Below are 15,204 nucleotides of genomic sequence, written 5' to 3' on the forward strand. Positions count from 1 at the left end.
CTGTTGCTGTTGCTACCCAGATTTTACATTTAATTTCTTTCAATTGTGCTTTAGTTCTCCTGAAATGCCTCATTGGGTTTTCTGATAGGAAATTTCTTAGGTTTGGCTTATCTTGCTGTTAATTTAGTATCTAGTTACTATTCTTCATCATTCTATTATGAATTAAAGTATAGAGCATTGCTTTAGAAGTGACTGGCTGTTTAGCATCATTGTCAATTACATTGTTCTAAATATTACATTTAGGTGACAAAGAGGAATTGCATCTGGCAGTGAAGTTAATATTAATAGAAATCTTTCATATGTTTTTAAAGACTCTTGATGTGAAGCTTACTATGTCATTTAGCCTCCATTTAAATTGAGTTATAAATTTTCTCTTCCTGGTTCCTTAATGAGGCATCATCTCTTATCACCTGATTCCTTTGCTCAAAATCCCTCATTTGCACTCTTACTGAATGCTGCCTACACTCTTAAAGTGGCATTTAATGATCTGGCCTAGATGTACTGTTCATGTTAGTCTCTTCCCTCCCACATTGTGCTCTGTCATTACACTCCTAATAGGCCTTTATTTCTCTTTTTCACTGTTTTTGTTAACACTATACTCCTTTATTCCCCATCTGTGTGGTAACACCCCTTGGGTGCTTTAGCAAACCCACATTGAGTCTGAAGGTTATTTAAAATTTTCTAGGGAAACGACATATATTAGGTATAGCATGAACCACTAGCTCCAGATATTTCTGTTTTAACATTACATTGCTACTTTCCTTTTGGTGGTATCATATACTTTGAAAAACTGGGTTTTTTGGTGGTTTCTGTGATAAAAAACAAGTATTGCACAAAAATCAATGTGACACAAGAAATGATTCCAAGTTTTGAGAATTTCACAGGGCGCAACAGGTGCTCAGTTATTAGGAAATAAATACTTACTAAGTTGTTTGGAACTAACTACTTAATAAATAGAATTTCTGTTACCTTAGGAAAACCAGGATAAAATTTCCAAGACAGGAAGGGAGGCATGTGGTCTGTGCTGTACCTTTACTTCCAGTTCATAGCCAGTTTTGAAAATTATTATCCATCCTTCAAAGACTAGTTGATAATGTCACCCATCTCTGGAAGCCTTTTCTGGTCCCCCTCAGGTATAATTGATCTCCCTCTTCCATGTTTCCTGTGGCATTTTGCCTTTCTTTTGCTTTTGAAATTGAATTCAACTGTTTTTCAACAATACATTCATGTATTTATTTAAAGTTACCAATTATAGCTGTGGTTTTCTTGTTCTACAGTTAGGTGTAGTTACTTATAGTATAAAATTGACCCTACTATAATAATAGGTAGCATTTAATGAACTAAAGTGCATTTCTTGTTAGTCTATTTCAAATTCTTAAAACATGCTTCCAAGATAATCAGTTGTATTGTTAACATTATATTAAAAAAATTGGGATTTAGCCATGTTGGCTTCTATTAACACTGACATACCTCTTAACCTTTGGCTATTCTAGTTCCTCTTCCTTTTACTGTTGATCATACAATCAGCTTTTTGGTATCTTCAGAAATCCTATTGAGATTTTGATTAAGGTTGCAGTGAATCTATGAATCTACTTGGAGAGAATTGCTATCTTAAGAATATTGAGTTTTGTAATTTATGCACATAGTATAGATTTATATAGTTTTTTGTTTTTAGCAAACTTCTGTAGCATTTTATGTGTAGGTCTTGGGCATATTTTCTTATACTTTTTAAGTATATTTTATTGATCATGCTATTTCAGTTGTCTCATTTTTTTCTCCTCTTTCTCCCCCTCAGTCCTGCACCTTCCCTCCCTGACCACTTCCTGTCTCCCCCATGACCATAACCCCCTACTTAGTTCAAGTCCATGGGTCATACATACACGTTCTTTGGCTTCCTCATTTACTATACTATTCTTAACCTCCCCCTGTCTATTTTGTACCTACCATTTATGCTTCTTATTCCCTGTACCTTTCTCCCCATGTTCCCCCCACCCCGCTCATATCCCTTTGTGTGATTCTGTTCCTGTTCTACTTGTTTGCTTAGTTTTTGTTTTCTAGGTTCAGTTGTTGATAGTTGTGAGTTAGTTGTCATTTCACTATTCATAGTTTTGATCTTTTTCTTAGATAGTCCCTTTAACATTTCATATAATAAGGGCTTGGTGATGATGAACTTCTTTAACCTTACCTTATCTGGGAAGCACTTTATCTGTCCTTCCATTCTAAATGATAGCTTTATATTTGTCCCAATAGTTCCATTTTTTTTTGATGCTGTTGTAAATGACATTGTTTTCTTAATTTAAATTTTCAACTGTTCCTTGATAGTATATATAATTACATTAAATTCGTATACATTCATCTTGAATCCTGAGACTTTGATAAAGTCACAGTGCAATCCTAGAGCATTTATGTAGATTCTTATGATTTCATGTATTCCTTAAACATGCACAGGTTGGTATCCTGACAAAGCCTCAAGAGTGACTCTATATGGATTTCAGCTCATTACATTCTGAGACTCTTTTTCACAATTTCTTTTCTTGTGACTCTTCTTGAATATTTTATTTCTTTCTCTAATTTCAGTGAGAATGTCAGGCTCTGTTTGGCTTCTTCCTCCCTGCACCATAGTCTGGAAATTGCCCCCTGGCAGAGAACCTGCATGATGTCAGGGCTCACCTTGTTTTCCGTCAGGGCAGAGATCACAGTCCTGCCCTGTCCAGTGTTTGGAAATTCTGTAGTTGTTTCCTTTTAGTTTTGTTTGCTAGTTATTCACAACACTAGGGTAATTCTGGACCCTTTTACTCCCTCAGGGCTAGAGGAGAAGTGAAAGATAGGTGTTTAAAGGATGCCCTATACACATATAAACAAAGAGGCTGGGCAATTTGTTCTAGATAAAAGAGGAAACATAATAAGAGATTTTGAACAAGGATGAATCATTTTCCTGGAGAATCTGAAAATGTTGGGTTTGTGTCTTTGCATTAGGGCCCCTGTCGTCTTCCTCTAGTAGACATGCATTAAACGTTTATTGATTGGATGTCAGAATGGTAGGAAACGGACTGGTTAGGTGTTGCTTAACACATTGTGTTTGAGACAGTGTTAGAGAAGTGCTAAAATTTTAACAGAACTACTAGCAAATTAATTTATAAACTTTCAAATAATTGATTTTTAATCCATTTCAACGGTCTTGTTTATAACATCTTTACTTCCTCAGCTGGATTATTAAGTGCTTTGAAGCAGTGAGCACGGCTTCTGCTTGTGTGTCTACTTTGGCTTAGTAAACTCTTAATTTTAAATTTAATACTGACTTTTGAGTGGAAATCAGTGATCAAGTGTGAAGGTCTTACATTTTTTCAGTGTCCTGAATATGCAGATGACAAAAATAGCCAGAGTGTTAGCCAGTTTCTTGTGATAAAATATTAAACAATCAAATTATATGCGACAAACTTGCTGAATATTTCCATTATTTGTTCATTTTTGTCTTGCTGGTTTAAGTAATATTTATTTATAATGGAAGCATTTCAATTCACTTAAATCCTGATTATGGAAGTTTTGTAAGTCAGATATAGGCCTGGTAGTGAGTTGATATAGCCCCTTTTTCAGACTATAATTTGAACATGTAAATTTTTATTATAATTAGGCTGAATTACATTATAATGACTTCACTTGCACTGAATGACATTTTGTATTATTTTGATGGCATGTAGTTATTTAAGTAATCATAGTAAAGTTTTCTGTTGACTTTGTTTCTGTATTTCCCTACATAAAACAGACATGGTTGATCATTTAACCAAGCTTTCTACATGAATAAAAGTACTGTATAGAACAACACATATTCTCAGCTGTTGTATTTATACTTTCTCTAAGTCTTATTTAAAGTATTTAAAATCTATTAACCATTGATATTGATGCATTTTAAAATATTAACTACTTCATGTGATTTACTCATTTTAAAAAATGGATTGAAAATATTAAAGATTGAATATTATTCTTTATACAGAATGATTGATTTAGTTACAGTATCTTTGGCCCTCTCTTTAATTCTGAAAATTTTCTATCTTAGAGAATAGTAGCAAGAATAGTGAAATGAGCTTCTCTATATACTTCACATAGATCTACCAATTATTGAAATTTCAACACATTTGTTTTCTCTTTCAGGAATATATATTCTTGAACCATTTTGAATTATTCATCCCCTGTTTGAGAAAGTTTGAATTTATACAGTTATTTTTATATAATAGGTAGTATTCCAATTTCAATAATATTAGTAGTATCCTTATAGCTGTTTGATTCTATTCTTAACCTAGGATCCAGTAAGGATTACATATTGCATGTATTTGTCATATTTCTTTACTTCGATCTGTAACAGTTCTTCCACCTTTTTTCAGAGTGGGGAGAGGCTCTTTCTAGGTATTTCCTTCTTTTTAAGAAGACTCGCCAGTTGCTTAGAAAATGTCTCATAGTCTAGATTTATTTCATTGTGCCCTCATCATTAGATTCATGTTAAGCATTTTGGGCATGAATACTACATAAATGATACTGTATATTTCTAATTGTATCACAGCACAAGACACATAATGCTAGTTTCTTGCCTTACTGATGGTGCTAAATTAAGTCATTTGTTTAAGACAGTATCCCTCAGATTTTTTGCTTGGAACCTTCTTCCCTTGCCCCATTCCATATCTTATTGCCCTTATACATTGGAAGAGTACTTACCAACAGCACAAACTTTATATTCATTTGCTCTATCTTACAATACATGCAATATAGTTTTACCAATAGCACTATCAACAGTAAATCTACTATTAAAGTTCAGGATTTTTTTGTTTTCGTTCCTTATATTAATTAGTATGTTCATTGACAGGTTATTTGTATTTTCTCTATGTAGTTATAATTTGATATTTTCTTTGGTTTTTAAATTTCTGTTATGTTCAACTTTATCATTTGTTTTTTCTATTCGAATTTGAAATTTAAGTGTAAATTGAATTTCATTTGCAAAAATACAAACTTTTAATGTTTCAAAAGTCAAGTTTATGCCCTGGCCAGGTGGCTCTGTTAGTTGGAACATCGTCCTATACACCAGAAGGTTGTATAGGACCTTCAGTTTTCAGTCAGGCACACACCAAGGTTGTGGTTTCAGTCCCCAGTTGGGGTGCGAATGTGGAGGTTGTGGAGACCGGAGGTTTTGTTGGAGAGACCCATGGGGTCCTAGAACGTACACAAGCCTACCCACCATGGAGTCAGCACCAGAAGGGGCCAATTTGCATGTGGGTAGTGGGGGAAGTGACTGAAAGCCAGCAGAGAGCTGTGCAAGCAGCACTGACCCCTCCCCACATACAGCACCACAATGCAGCAAAGTGGATTGCCGAACCCTGGCCAATAGCTAAGCCTCTGCCTCTTACAACATAACAGGTGCATGGACACACAAAAAAAATGGCCCAAATGAAAGAACAGATCAAAACTCTAGCAAAAACAAAAACAAAAACAAAAACAAAAACACTAAGCAATGAGGAGATAGACAACCTATCAGATGCAGAATTCAAAACACTGGTAATCAAGATGCTCACAAAAATGATTGAATAAGGACACAAAATAGCAGAATTGGTGAAGGCTATGAAAAATGAAATAAAGAAAAATATACAGGGAACCAACAGTGAAGGGAAGGAAACTGGGACTCAAATCAAGGATTTGTAACAGAAGGAAGAAATAAATATTCAACCAGAACAGAATGAAGAAACAAGAATTCAAAAAAAAATGAGGAGAGGCTTAGGAACCCGAATGTGTGTCACCAGTAATTTTAAATATTCAGTGGCCATAGTAAGAAAGTAAAAAGAAACAAATAAAACTACTTTAAACGAAAATACCTATGCATATGTTGTCTTACACTTATAAACACTTATCTTCAGGATACATCCCTAGAAGTAGGATTGCTAGATCATCAGATAGTTACTGTATCTTTTATCTTACAGTTTTCTCCATGTTATCTTTTGTTTCTCTTATCATCCCTTTAACTTTCAAATATACCTGCATTTCTTTTAAACACCAAATGTTTGAGAATGTGATATATTTCATATCTTTTGGCTTTGTTGAGTATTTTTTTTAACTGTAAGTCTTAGAAACAAAATACATGGTGGCTTTAGAATTGCTAATTGGAAACCTTAGCAATTTGAGCTAATTATGAAATGTAATGTTTCATATCAGTGAAAAATAAGCACTTTAGAAGAAATTCAGTTATTAACTTATTGCAAAGAAATTAATGTTATGAGACTAATGAAAGATGAGATATTAAAATTAGAATTTTTAACATTTTATTTCTGTGTTCTTAAAATTTGCATTTATTGGGGTGACATTGATTAATAAGATTATATAGGTTTCAAGGGTACAATTCTATAGTGCATCATCTGTATATTGGGTTCTGTGTTCACCAGCCAAAGTTGTCTCCTTCCGTCACCAGGTGTTTGGCTCCTCTTTAACCTCCCTTCACCCCCTTTCCCTCTGGTGACCGCCATGCCGTCGTCTGTGTCTATGAGGTCTTTTTTTTTTTTCTTGTTTGTTTGTTGCTTTCTGTTTTATATCCCACATATGAGTGAAATCATATGGTTCTTGATGTTTTTTGTCTGACTTATTTTGCTCAGTGTGATATTCTCAAGATCCATCCATATTGTCACAAGTGTCATTATTTCATCTTTTTTATGACTGAGAATTTAAAAAAACAGTTTATTACATGTAAGTGTAGTTTAGCTTAATTTATATATCAGTTACCACAAGTATGACAATAATAGTGACAACCACAGCTAATGCAAATCACTTAGTATATGGTGGGTATTAGGCTCAGTAATGCTTATACCTTAACTTGCATTATTTAATTCTCAACAACTTTATGAGGTGTTTTAAAAAAATTTTTTCACTTGCAGATGAGGAAAATGAACTGTAGAAATGCTAAGTGACATGTTTTTACTCATGCAGCTAATAAGTGACAGAGCCAAGATTTGAACCCAGAAAGTCTTCATTATAGATGCTGGGCTTTTGATGAATAACATGGCTATACTACTTCTGTTGGTAGTCACTATTACCTTTCTCTATCAAGCCAGCATTGACCTAAGTTCTATTTGACTGGATCCTGAGTTCTTAACCAATGTGTTCTATTTCTCTTCCCAAAAGTAGTATGATAAGATTTTATATGGTTGTTATATCAAATTTGTTATCATAAATGGCAATACAGGTTTGGAATTTCATTCATAACAGCCACAGCTGCTAATAAGGTATCCCTTTTATGCCCCTGTCTATGGCAGAATACTGAATTACGGTGTACCATTTTCTGAATCACTAAAATTATTTATGTTTCTATTTTTCAGTGGATGATTCAGAAGCCACAGAAAGCAGCAACATTTTTTGGATGCATTGGGATAGATAAATTTGGGGAGATCCTGAAGAAAAAAGCTGCTGAAGCCCATGTGGATGCCCATTACTATGAGCAGAATGAACAACCAACAGGAACTTGTGCTGCATGCATCACTGGTGGCAACAGGTCAGTGTAATTCCAGGGGAAGCTTATACTGGTTATTTAAATACTGGTAAAATCCGAATTCCAACTTGTGTTTGGAATTTAGATTCATGTTTATAATTGCTTTTAATATTAAATAAGCTTTCTTATATCATTTTTCCTTTTTAAAAAATACTGCCTTTGTTGAACCTGCTGTTGTCTTCATGAGGTAAAATGCAGTGAAATTTTTTAGATTATCTAGTCTAAAGTCTACAAGACATTTTACTCAATATCTTGTAGCTAGTTTTTTTGCCAAACTGGGATTAGAAATAAATATTCTCTTCACCATATCTTGAGATTGGAATATTAGAATACACACATACACAGACACATTCATTTGTATTTTTTGACATAAAATACTACATTATATCCAGTCTCATGTGAATTAGGTCATCTAAGGCATGTCTGACAAATAGTCATTCATCCATATTAAACAACTTCAGTATGAGTAATGCACCACTCAAGAAGTAACTCTTTGCCATGGCCCAGTGGTTCAGTTGGTTGAAATGTCATCCTGTACACCAATAAAGTTGTGGGTTCAATTCCCAGTCAGGGCACATACCTATGTTATGGGGTTCAATCCCCAATTGCGGCACATGTGGGAGGCAACTGATCTATGTTTCTCTCTCATATTTATGTTTCCCTCTCTCTTGCTTTTGCTCTTTCTCTCTAAAAATCAATAAACATATCATCAGGTTAGGATACAAAAAAGAAAAAGAAATAACCCATTGCATTTCTATACAGTTTTACTATTAAGTACATTGTATAGAAATTCTTTTTTATGTGAATAAAGAAGAATATGTCCTTCAGGGCCTTCCAGGCATTGGTTGTTTTGTCTTTTGCAATTGCATTGAGGTTTTCCTTCAGTACATCCATACATTGCTAACAGCATTATTACCACTTTGCTCATCAGCATAGGCTTTTTTTTTTTTCCTTTGCAAGGGAAAAACAAAATCTGTGTATTGTTAGAATCACCAAAGATGATCATTTTTAGTGATTCACTAGAAATTTTACATTCCTGTCTCCCTTCTTTTCCCTCCTTTCTTATTTGCCACTTTTTCCTTCATTTCTTCCTTTCTCATTCTTCTTCTTTTTTAATTCCCCTTTTTTAACCTCTTTTATTTTTGCTTACTCTTTGACTTCCAGCAAATATATGTTAAGAAAATGACACTATTCTGGGCAGTAGTCATTAAATAACTTCAAAAATAGTGTTAAAATCTTTTAAACCCTCTTGTGATTTTATTTTTTATGTATAAAAAGAATGTTGTGATTTTAAGGTTTAGTAAATAAACCATCTATTGTTGAAATGTATTTGAAATATACTTATTTACACCTTTCCCCTTTTTAGTTTTTCTAAAACCAACACTAATACACGCAGGTGCAAAGTTTTCCCATTGCACAGATGCGGATCAAGTTTTGCCTCTTCTACTGCTCAGGCTAGAATAAAACTGATAAATTATTTGTGTTGCTAAATTGCTATTTTAAAGAGCAGTTCTGTCAGTATTAGTTCTCCCATATGTTAACAGCTTAATTTATATACTAATATTATGGTTATGATGATTAGTACTGTTCAAACAATATTGGATATCAGAAACTGGGGAAATCTTCCGTATCTAACTCATTATCCAAATTGTGGAACCTAACAAATTTGAATAAATTATTTTAAATAGGGCTGGTAATTCTTGCTACCATTTTTGCAAAACTGAGCAATCAAAGAGTTTAGATAATGTAACATTTTTCTTAATCCAGGTTCTCATTCTCCAAACTCTGAAGTAAATAATTTGGATAATAAGAATTCTTCTACTTTTCTTTTGGAAAAACTATGTAGTTTCCTATCAAAGAGTACTTTTATTATCAAAATAGAGTTTAGTAGCTGATGCTAATAAATGGTGAAAATGGATTCATGCGGTATCATGAGGAAGGAACTTGAAAGGGCACACTTGTGAGAGATATTTAAGCATAGTAGCAAGATTTACTGTGTTGAAGGAAAATAATACACCCTCTGGAGTGTAGAAGGCAGGCAGGCTCTAGCAGCAACTGCCCTGAGATCCCTGATAATTCTCCATATATTTTCTTGGTTTTCAGGAAGGTGCAGGTTTTCTTTCAAAGTGTCCAACCTGCTTCCTGGGGTGCTTATGCTGGGCCCTTCCCCTAACCAATCCCTTTTTTGAATCTTCTAGGATTCCACACCCTCATCCAATCTAATCCTTTTCCCAGGCTTCACCCGACACCTTTACGTTGCTATTTTGGCTCTTACTACACATTCACCAAAGTTCAGCTGTGTCATCTGGTTTCTACAGCACATGCACTTGCCCTCTCCTGCGCCATCCTGGCCTGTACTGCACATATCGGTACCTCGCAAAGGAATTTCCCCTGCTGTTTTTATCTCTTCCTTGGTAATCCCAGCTAGCTGTTCTTCTTGCCCACTTCAGGGATTAAGTACCCTCACAGAGGATGCGGCTGACCCCTGTAAAGCCTGTGAATGCTGTGCCTTCCTACTGAATCAGGCGTATTGTCCAATTCCACTACCTGGTAGATTAGACATAATATCTGATTCAACTTCCTAGTTTATTAAGCTTAAAGTCTGATTCCATTTGCTCTCTTCCTTTATTAATAACTAATTAGCTACTTATGATAATTCCACTGTTGTTTGCTTTTATTATTTTTTTTTAAGATTTGTTGGTTTGTTTGTTTATTGATTTAGAGAAGGGAAGGGAGAGAGAGAGAGAGGGAGAGAAACATCAGTTGGTTACTTCTCGTATGCGGCCCAACAGGGACTGAACCTGCAGCCTAGACAGGTGCCCTTAGTGGTAATTGAACTGACAACCTTTCATTTTGCAGGACAATGAGCATCCAACTGTGCCACACCACTCTGGCCCATTTTTCTTTTATTTAGTAACTACTTTTGTCAAAATTTTGCTGAAGTCATGATTACTTAAATATATTTTTATAAATCAGGACTAATTATTCTGACTTTGTAATATAGTTATTTGCATATAAATATATTGATGCATATTATTCTTATTTTCATTCATTTAATTGAACATAAACAGATATATCCTCAGATGTAAATATAGTAATTAATTGTCATATGGCTGAACAGAAATATGTTTTGTAAGAGAATTGACACTCTTTTCTTGACAGAGAAGCCAATCATATTACCCCAATCTTAAGTAATAAGATGTTATATATGCATTTTTTTAGCCATAACTGCTACCATTGACTATAAAAGTGAAAAATTGTCAAGTTGTTTTATAATTTCTGAGCCAGAATGAGAAGTAAAAATATTTTTAATTGTTATGTAATGTAAATAATAATTTCATTAAGTTTAATTATTGAGCAATAATAAAAAACTGTTTTGTGTCACTTGTAGGAAGATTTTCAATGTAGTATCCTGCTTAGAATTTTTAGCCTTTAAACTGGACCAGGGCATGGAGTTTTCAGCTGTGGAAACTAGTTTAAATTTATTCCAGTCCTTAACACGTAATGTTTTGCAAATTAATTACACATAGTAAATATAGTCTGATATATGAGTGTTTTGTTAAATTAATCCTATACTTGGCTTTGAAAGCATTAGGTTAAATAATAAATGCACACTATGTTGATACTTAAAAACTGAAGTTTTTATTTGCATATTTTTATGTATAATGGCATTGTAGCTTTTTAATTTCTTTTTTGTAGCTTTTTTATTTCTTAACTGCATTTTGAACTATTAAAATGTAGATAGTAGATAATCTTGTCATTTAAGCATAAAAAGGAAACTTAAATGCCATTTTTTCAAAATAACAAGTGGTATTTAGAACAAGTATTAACATTTCTGTTTTATCTCAAAGGCAACACAAGTATCAAAGTTTTCAGAACAAAATTAATTTTATTCACATTTATTAAAATAAATATACAGCAATTTTGAAGAATTAAAATTAAAACAAAGTTTGCAGAAATTATTGTTAATTAACTGTGTAGAAATGCATGACAAATTTGCAATAAAAAGAATTAGCTATTTATATATGAAAGAAAACCTACTTGACTTTTGTTGTTCTTGTTTTAGGTCCCTTGTGGCTAATCTTGCTGCTGCCAATTGTTATAAAAAAGAAAAACATCTTGATATAGAGAAAAACTGGATGTTGGTAGAAAAAGCTAGAGTTTATTATATAGCAGTAAGTATTTACCTAATTCAAATTTCTGGTATATATATACACTATAAATTATAGTTGTTAGCTAATGTAAAATTTTAAATAATTTTCTTTAACTTATCCAGAAAATTATTTACTCATCTCAAAGCATGTGTTCACTATTAAAAATAAAAAACAGTAATATGATCATTCTGTGGTAACATAATTATTATTTACCTTCAAATCTACCTCTTTTTGGATATGTTATATGTGGATATTTCTTAACCAAGTATTGTATTCTGTATTAAATCAGTTTCTTAAGATCTTTTGAAGTAATTTTGCAAATTTTTTAAAATAATTTTGGGCTGCTTGTGAATGATACATGCATTTTATGGGCAAATGTAGTATGAACATTCACTGCAAACAGCTTTAGCTTATTTACCTAAAAAATCTTAATTGCTATTTATTCCATAGCAATTACCATGACACCTTTTAATTTAATACTTCAGAAACATTGATCGTGACAAATCTCTTAAATCTGGGAATAAGGTCAGCATGTAATTTGAATTATTCAGTCTTCTGACATAAAAAATAATTGGTAAGAATTTATTTCTAAGATAAGACTGGTCTGAAAATCCTCCTGAATTAATTACCCCATGAATATCTTGTTTTTATTTAATATGAGTTAAATGTGGCTGATCTTAAATTAGTAGATATCTATGAAAAGTTAAAAGCACCTCATAAGCATATAATATATGATTTTGATATAACAGCTCTGCCACTCACTACCTGATCTGTGAAACAGCTGGTAAGATGTATAAAAAATTGATTATCTAGTAGGAATGTGTTTATTGAAAATACAATTATTTCTTTCAGTCTGGTGTTAATGTCTGCTACTGCATGTTTACGTGCACTGCGGTAGGCTTTACGAGGTTGTTATCAATTCCTCTCTATAGCGAACCCTACCCTTTATGACTGTTAAATAAATGCTTACATTGAGAGGATTATATAGAGGACAGACATGTTACAGTTCTGCCAGTTTGTGAGAAAACATTTCAAAAGCTAAAAAATTTTCTCTCTTCATCATCTATTTTATTTTGCAGAATGTTCTTTTGTTGATTAATTTCTTGGTAGCATATTTTTGTAGTGTAGCTTTTTAGGGAGATTTGTATACTATTTTGAAGTAAACTACCTTACAGTTGAAAGTCTGATTTCAAGGAGCACATGGTTTAAATTTTGGCATTATTTGTTATATTGTTTATACTGACTATGATATATGACAATATATTGTGATGGCAAATTATTTTTAACTGACAGTTATAATTGTACTTCAGTGTATAGTAATTGGATCCTGAGTTATGAACTAACTTGGAAACAACTCATAGTTTTAACAGTTATGCAAATGCAACCCATCTAGCCAAGTTTGGGTGAATGGGATTTTTTAAGTGCCATTTTGTATAAAGTATGAAGGGATTCTTTTGATCAAGTTAATAAAGAAAACTGAACTATTTTTGAAACTTGAGTAGTATATTCAGCTAGAAACAAATATCTAAATGGATTCCAGCTGATATCTCTGAAAATAGCTGTTAGCTCATAGCTTCTAATTCAGCAGTTTCATCAAAAGAATGCACTTTTAGATTTCTAGGTAAATCTATGATTTGCTCAGAGTTTGGCTATTTTAAAATAGTTCTGAAAATAATAGGCTCATATTGGATACTTGGGATGCTTTTATTATTGGTGGATGTTCAGCAAATGTTCATTTTGCTAACAACTAAGAGCATAATTTTTGCTTATTAAAATTTGTGATATATCTTCTCAAATGTAATGTTATTTCTATGAAGACATTCTGCATTTTTAAAGATTATTTATTTATTTATTTATTTATTTATTTTAGAGAGAGGGGGAGGGAGAAAGAGAAGGAGAGAACCATCAATGTGTATGAACACATTGGGAGAAACTTCAATCAGTTGCCTCTTACACGCCCCCAGCTGAGGACCTGGTCTGTAGTCCAGGCGTGTGCCCTGACCAGCATTGAATCCATAACCTTTCAGTTTGCAGGACAGTGTCCAACCCACTGAGCCACACCAGTCAGGGCCATTCTGTAGTTCTTTTAAATCTTTAATTCCCTTTGAACATAGATCATCCAGTCTAGCCTTTTTTTTTTAAGCATATACTCAAAACAAAATGTTATTTTTAAATTTACTTTTTTCATTTTTATTGAATTTATATGGATGACATTGGTTAGTAAAATTATATATAGATTTCGTGTTTGCCACCCCAAGTCAAGTCTCCTTCCATCACCATTTATCCACCCTTCACACATTATTATCTCCCCCAATTGCCCTTCCCTTGGGCAATCACCATACTGTTTTGTTGTCTGTGTCCACGAGCCACCTTCTTTTTTTTCTGGGTGAGAAGGGTTGAGGGAGCAAACTAAAATTTTAGATTGAGTGAGTATATCAGTACTTAATCAAATCAAGTGGACTGCTCCGTACTTTCAGAGTCTATAGGGTCAGCGATCTTCTCAAATCATCATCATAAACTCCTGATGTTTTAACAAGTTGAAATTCTGGGAGCTCTTTAATTATACAAAGTTCTTGATCTAAGGAAGCACCTCAGTATGTCTATTCAATAAGTTTCCAAAATTAAGACATCCGTCTGCATTACGTAAAATAAACCACATCATCTACATACTCAGCAGTTTTTCTTCTCATGATTCTGTAAATTAGTAATGGTCATGAGCATCAAGAAAATTCAAAACCTTGATCATTTTCTTTGTCACATAATCCAGTGAAGCTGCAGTGTAGAGTTCACATCAAAAATTGCCTGATAAACTAAAATTGAATATGCATATTTCAATATTCTCCTTTGGTTTAAATAAAGTGTTGGCCTTTTTAAAAAAATTTTTTTTACCACTTTTATAGCAGGTGTCCCATTTATAGCATGTAAACTCAGTTTGTCCATGTTTAAACTAAATTCCTTGTTAGTAGGTGATTTGGTATCACTGGTTATGTGATAGCTGATTACATTTTTGAAAATACAAATCTCAGGTACTCTTTACATTAGCAACAGATTGGCATATATCCTGTTTCGATTTTTACAAGAAATATTTCTTACAAGGTTTATGAACAAGATTGGGAAATTAGAGACACTAGATTTTCCTAACTATTTATTTCCTTTTTAATGCAATATTAATGTGCTATGAAAAATGAGAAAATAAGTACTCCATGTTTCAACTTGCCTCTTGATTTTGGGTAGTTATGTTTTTATTTTATTTTTACATTTTCAGATTTTAAACATTTGTATTATATTCTATAACCATAATTCCGACAGTCTTAATTCTACACTTAAATGATTAAATGGTTTCCAAGTACTTCACCCCATTTTCCCCATTCCTTTATTGTTTATTATGATTGGCTGCATTTTTTCATCATCTTTACCCCAAGGAAGGCCTCAGAGCTCCGGTCTTGATTTTTTTTAACTTTATTTTTATTGTTGACACTATTGCAGCTATCCCTATTTTCCTCCTTTGCCCACCTCCACCTTCCCCCAGGAGTT

The 15,204-nt window shown here is 33.1% G+C and overlaps 1 protein-coding gene across 2 annotated transcripts in view; it reads left to right on the top strand.

Annotated features, from left to right (window-relative positions):
• Positions 1 to 15,204, top strand: part of ADK (adenosine kinase) — a 581,524-nt gene that overhangs the window by 280,146 nt on the left and 286,174 nt on the right. For both annotated transcript variants that reach the window (XM_053922691.2, XM_024561378.4), the window contains exons 5-6: positions 7,347 to 7,519; positions 11,583 to 11,691. In XM_053922691.2, coding sequence (XP_053778666.1) covers positions 7,347 to 7,519; positions 11,583 to 11,691 — 282 coding nt within the window. The remainder of the gene's footprint in view (positions 1 to 7,346; positions 7,520 to 11,582; positions 11,692 to 15,204) is intronic.

This window comes from Desmodus rotundus, chromosome 4 (assembly GCF_022682495.2).
Source record: "Desmodus rotundus isolate HL8 chromosome 4, HLdesRot8A.1, whole genome shotgun sequence".
Lineage (NCBI taxonomy): Eukaryota > Metazoa > Chordata > Mammalia > Chiroptera > Phyllostomidae > Desmodus > Desmodus rotundus.